The sequence below is a fragment of the Agrilus planipennis genome, unplaced genomic scaffold (assembly GCF_000699045.2).
Source record: "Agrilus planipennis isolate EAB-ADULT unplaced genomic scaffold, Apla_2.0 scaffold36, whole genome shotgun sequence".
NCBI classification, from domain to species: Eukaryota; Metazoa; Arthropoda; class Insecta; order Coleoptera; family Buprestidae; genus Agrilus; species Agrilus planipennis.
In genome coordinates, this window is record NW_020438956.1 from 130,522 (window position 1) to 137,202 (window position 6,681).

The window sequence follows — 6,681 nt, forward strand, 5'->3', positions numbered from 1 at the left end:
TAAAATTAATTAAAAAATTAATAAAATATTCACTTGTCAGACAACAGTAAATTCGATTTTTTTCAATACGTACCGCTACAAGAATTATTAAAGGTAATAATTATAATCGCATTGTTAACTTTATTTATTGTTAATCTTACTTAGTTGTTCTTAATCTTACTTATTTATTTTATTATTAACTATGGTATTTCTTGTTATGCTAAATTGTTACGTCTGTAAGAATATTAAAATTTGTCAAATAAGAATTGCTTAGGTATCCACTGTAAAAATCATCATTAGAATTTTGATGTAAAATATTCGAAGTTATTAACAAATACAATAAGTTGTATATAACAACTAATGTACCATGTAGTAATTTTAAGAAAAAATAATTATATTGAATATAATACTTTTGTTTAGATTTAAAATTCGGGTTATTTTTTAGTGTCTAGTTTTAAGTAGGACTCTGCTCAGTGTTTCAGATTTCGGTTGGATTTTTGTAATTACTATTACGTTCATTAACTGATGCCACAGTATTTTTCTTGTAATCACGTCATAAATTTTACAATTTGAAGCCATTTGATTTCTTAATAGCTAAAACCTGATTACTTGGAAAAAAGTACTTAAAGAATTAAGGCGATTCACAAATAACAACGATACACTTATACCTGAATAAAAAAGATATTACCAAAAACATACTTCCAATAAATGAACACATACAATACTACAACCATTTTTTTAAATTTATTTACCAGATGTGTACTTAATGAGATATTTTTGATTAAAGTAATAAACTTTCCCCTAGGACAATATTCAACTTATGAAAAAGATTCATTTTAAAAATTTAATTCTGAATTCTTTCAAACAAATTAAATTCTTCGTATTATGTATAAATGTCTATAATACATATGTCGTACCATTAAGCGTATGTTTGTTTTTTTTTTGAACAGATTTGCTTTTGAGATTTGCAGGTTTTTTCGGTATTTAATAATATTTCCTTTGAGGATAAAATGAAGAATTTCGTGAAAAGAAAGACAAAAATATTTACTTTTTTTGTATTCCCTGAACGCAGTAAAAAGGGCTTCGAAATATGACGAAGAAGCTCTTGGCTCGGCGTAGAATCTCACGAACATCACGTTATGGTTGGAAGTCACGGAATCGGCCATTGATCCGCAGAAATTTTTCAGTCTGGAAGGTATATCAGTCCGGTCCGTGAATACCTCCAAAAAGTTCGCATCACAGTCATTTGGTTTTTCCAAATTAAATTTCGGAATCTTAATTTGTATCTAGAACAAACAGACTGGTTGAACTGCTTAGTAAAATAAAAGTTAAAAGATTTCTATTTTATTAACACAAATGCTTAGAAGCATAATGGTAAAAGTCTCGACAAATAAACACATCGACAACTGAATTCGTTCTTGTTGTCTTTTCCTGTCGTAATCATAAGATCTTCACCTAACCGAACTTTCTTACAGACATACAAAAAAAACGGAAAAACTAAAATTATACTTCGTTTAGTTTCTCTAGCGATGTGACGTTTAGTTTGACCGGCGCAAAGTAGAAAAGAACAGCACTAGGCCAGAAAAGAAAGGAGACAACTCTCGGCCAAACTCTTAACCGATGAGGAGCGTATAATCCGTNATCATAACAGCACATTAGAGCAATGCAATTTTAGTGGATAAAATAGTCAATTTTTCGAGCAGTACTGTACGGATTATACGCTCCTCGCCGGCTAAGAATTTGGCCGAGAGTTGTCTCCTTTCTATTCTGGCCTAGTGCTGTTCTTTTCTACTTTGCGCCGGTCAAACTACAGAAACTAAACGAAGTATAGGTACTCACCTGTATAGTATGGTGGTCCCTGATGAGTTTCTTGACACAGTTGAATACGAAGGCAAAGCACATCCCCGAGAGAATAAGACAGAATATAACCATAATGATAACCATTTTCTCTTCGCTCATATTGATGTTCTCGTCGGACTGTGGAATTGAAAGAGGACAGAAATCAAAGACGGTGTCAAGTTCAGAACGCGGATAGTTTGAAAGCGGGGTGCTTTTTAGTTGTGGGGTTTATAATACATCAATGTGAAACTACGTAAGTACTATTCTACAGGTTGCTCTTAACGGCGCTCGAGGGTCATAAAGTAGAGATGCCGAAAAGATTTAAACATTTTGAAACCAGAAACCAGCATTTGTTACGAAGTAGGGAAAGAAAAAATAACACTGTCAAATGTAAAAGGTACTACTTTATTATCTAAAGAGATGCCCACTTCACTGATGAGGATACTTCAGTAAAGGTAGACTTTAAAGAAAATTAAGCTTATTCGTAAATAAGTGTGTATAGTATGGTTTTCATTTTATTATGATTATTATTCTATCATCACAATTAATCAAAAATAGCGGAAGTATCGGTATCCTAAAAAATGATATTATGAAACACAGAAGTAATTTGAGTAATATTACTCCTGGCCTTAAAGATATAACTATCCACCTTACTATTTAAAACCAGAATTCTTTAGAGCGTAACTCATGATTATTAAATGAGAGTGCTTATCTACATGGCATGAAAATGGATTGAATTATGTTTGAAGCATTATAAAATACATAAGTTATAATGAATTTAGTAAAAATACAAATTCTAAAAATTAATAGAACATTAGACGTATAATATCAAAGGTTTGAAATCCAGTTTAAACTGAACAATGAACAGGTATTGCTTTTAGTAATACTTAAAAGCTTTCAATAAATCGACATTTTATTATGATTCATTAATGGTGTATTTATACAGTGTATTTCTGTTGCTTAAATGTTACAAATACAAAAAATGTACTTTGTAAGTGTGATAGAAAAGCGAACATTTCAAACTGGATAAATGAATCTAAGTATTTGTTGAGGTTATTGTATTTTGAGTGGTTAAAAGAAAAGTAAATAGTTTTCAAAGAAAAGTCGGAAAAGGGAAAAGTCGAGATCGATTTGATTCAAAATGAAACTGCTTCTTCCTGAAATCGTAAAATGCTATAAAATGAATAGTAAAGAATAACTGCGAGAAAAGTTTAATCAACAATACGAAAGCGTGTTACGAATATATTTGTCAGAACTTATTTTATATGTTATGAAAAATTGCATGCGTTTTAAAAAAGTTATTATGTACAGTAAGTCATTTGTAACGATTCATGTACGGTGGTGGTTTGCTGTTTAACATTGAGCTAAAATATGGCGTGCTAATCTTAAAAGCTGTTCGTTATTACAAATCTGCAGTTAAAAGATTAACATATATCCACGACAAAACATTTTATGGTAAATCCGTTCTTACCTTCACGCAAAAAAATGAAAATTCAAGAAATCCCCAATGCAAAAAAGAGCCTAACAAAAGACATGAAACTAATAAACTCTCTGTTCATAAATTACTAAATAGATAAAGTAATTGTTATTAAAACTTTTTCAATACTGACCGAGTGATACGTAAAACATATTTATTACACTGTGATATACCATATGCGAAAGAGTGAACCTTGGTATAGGGAATTTCAATGTAAATGTTACCGGACATCGTATACAATTCCTAGCAAATGTATACAATTTCGAGACTATTTAGGAAATGTATAGAATATTGTTTCAAAGATTTTTTAATACACACATATATACTGTATACATTTCCTAGGAATTGTATGAAATTCCGACATTGCAAACAAATGCTTTCTGTGAATAAAATACATATCAGCTCGCCTCCAGCGGGCAGGGGTATTAAATAAACTCCAATCTGTCGTAAATATTTACAAAATAACAATATTTTATACATTTCCTAAATAGCATCGGAATTGTATACAATTCCTAGATTTCATATATTTCTGGTAACATATACACTATGTGAATTTTTGCTTCCTAGACATCTGTATTGTGCATCTGTACGGGCGTGTGTCTGTGATTGGGTCTGTCAATCTCTCAACAGTCGGTGTGCGTGAGCTAGCGTTATTGCTATCGATGAGAGCGGCGCATTATAACTCAGTGCCAAGATCCTCATTTTCGCATACTGTATAGTGCGTAGGAGCTTAGGCACTGATCGCAATAAGCTACAATAATTGATGATTTCGCGTATCTGATTTATGTTAGAACAAGCATTTAGAATCGTTTAGTGGATATTTACTTTGTAAGTGAAAACCTTAAAGAGAAATCGTTTATAAAGAAAAGAAATAACAAAAATTAGATAACCATCATGCTTTACTGTTGTTGAATAAATGAATATTCATCTATACATTCACTAAGGTATGTTTAGATAAGTATATCCTTTTATTTTTTACTTCGGGGATTACTTGATATTGAATGGTGACACATACCGGTATTACGAAGGGAATTTTATGTACGAGTATGGTCATGAAATTGTGCCCTTTTCATTTTAACGAAGAATTCTCATTTTAGTGACAATGGCATTTAAAAAGCATTTAAATAAATAAATAAATAAACAAATAAATAGTTATTTAAGGGATAAAACAAAAACCAACGAGTTTCTGACCTGGCCTTCTCCATTTCCACCCTATAATGAAAGAAATATACTGAGTTATATCATATGAATGTATAACTTAACTTTAGTAAAAACCATTTGTCATGTATTTATTATCAATTTACGTAATATCTACTGTTCAACCAAAAATATTACATGTTGAATCGGCAGTGTCAATCATTTAAATTGATGCATGTACTAACAATAATAATGGTTACAATAATGATAATTAGAAGAAGAAAAAGAATTAATGTAGGATATATTTACAATTGCTCTTTATTTTATTAATATTATCTAGTGAATATTAATCAAATGCTTGTAGAAAATTTGTAATAATATTAAGAAGTTCAAGTTATTAATTTATTGGATAAAATTGCAAAATTTTGAACATTATTCACACAATCCCAATCGTATTGTTCTATTGCAGGTGTTAGGTGTTTTGTAAATTTTATTTCTTCTATTGTTTTTAGGGACATTTAATTTATACTGTTTCTACTTTAATCGGAGTAAATGTGTGAAAGCTCGTTCGCGTAGAACGTATATTGGACTGTATTATATTACTCGTCATTTCACGTTTTATTACTGAAATAAAGGAATTTTTCCCTTCCAAAGCATAAAATCTCACATTTAGTACATGACGTCGAGCATTAAAATTCAAATTTATTGCTCATATTCAATTTATGTTGATTTAAGCTAATTAGTATAGATGTACCTACCCTTTAGGACAAAGCAAGGATAAATATGTGTTTCACCCATTCACTCTAATTTAATTTATTTTAGAGACCATAAATTAATTCTTATTATCACAGAGAAATATGTAGTTTACAAAAAATGGTGTAGGTATTAGTTAATTATTTTTAACTGAATTATTAATGGACAAAATATGACCATCTATCATTATAGGTGGTAAATAATAAATTTAGTCAAACTAAATATGACAACCAATTGAAGATGAACAGAATGAATAGAATTGCCTACCGAAATTTTTGTAAAAAAGGTATTTACGTGGACTGCCCATTTTATGGTTAGCGTTATCTCTACCTGTTTATTAAATTTGTAACTTCAATTTCCTGCGGGACTATAGTAAAAGTGAGTCAGTCTGACATGACAGCTCAGTTTTACAGGTAGATTTGATGTAACGGGATTTTGTAGTCATTTATTCAGGATGTCCGATCAAAAATAGATCGTTTTTCAATTGCATATTGGCAAACCCAGGGTCACCCGAAAAATTGAATTTTGTGTAGATACAACAGTTTGTGGAATAATACGGACTTTTATGTTTCTGATCAGTAGTCAGCCTCTGCCAATGAAGGATTTCGTTATTTTCTTTTGCGTATTTTTTTTAATAGTTGTATTAAAGAAAAAAATATACCAAACAAATGATACAGGACCATGCTCGAAATGCGCAAATAGCTTTACCATAAAACGCCTTCATGAACATAAAAGTTGCGCAGCAATGGCAAGAATCGGAGATAATATTCATTAGCACCACAACCCGCCGGGAATCGAACCCGGAACCAGGACGGCAACAGATTCTTCCTAATTAGCTTGAGGTGATTTGATTGCTTAAGATGATAAGGTTACTGTACGAAAAGGCAATACGTATGACATTGCTGTATGTATTATGCTACAGCAATTTATGCATTTCGAATACAATGTAACATAGGTCCATAAAAATCAATTTTATTGGTTTCCTTTAGGGTTCCTACACGCATTTGAAAGATAATCTAATTTTCAACCGTTTTATTTATGCGTATGTATAAAAATTGCTTTTGAATTAATCAAATATTTTTTTCGTATCGGTAGGTACCTATTCTTCTTAAAAATTTTTCTAGATCGTGGATGCGGTAGACGTCCTAATTTTATTTATAAAAAACATAAAACACAGTTTTATATATTTAAATTATTATTTTGCATTAAACAAGGTATTACTTACATGGCAATCTTCTTCATCTAACATAAAACGGCAGTTATTGACGTCGTTACACCTTAGTTCTTCAGCAATACAAGTAGTATCGTCACAATCAAATTCGTCATCATAGCAGCCACTTTCTGCATCTAGAATAAAAATGCAAAATATATTTTTTAACCTTAATAGCAGAAAATTACATTCTTCTTCACATTATGGGACAATTTGAAAAACAACTTTTGCGTAGATTTAATTCTATAAAATATAATTTTAATCTTATTAATAACTAGCGACCCGC

At 30.6% G+C, this 6,681-nt stretch overlaps 1 protein-coding gene across 1 annotated transcript in view; it reads right to left on the reverse strand.

Annotated features, from left to right (window-relative positions):
* The window catches only part of LOC108733976 (cubilin homolog), a 257,794-nt gene that overhangs the window by 33,776 nt on the left and 217,337 nt on the right, over positions 1 to 6,681 (reverse strand). The window contains exons 6-8 of the mRNA XM_025974987.1: positions 6,411 to 6,532; positions 4,487 to 4,507; positions 1,819 to 1,956 (exon numbers count right to left, since the gene is read on the reverse strand). Of these exons, the coding sequence (XP_025830772.1) occupies positions 1,819 to 1,956; positions 4,487 to 4,507; positions 6,411 to 6,532 (281 nt within the window). The remainder of the gene's footprint in view (positions 1 to 1,818; positions 1,957 to 4,486; positions 4,508 to 6,410; positions 6,533 to 6,681) is intronic.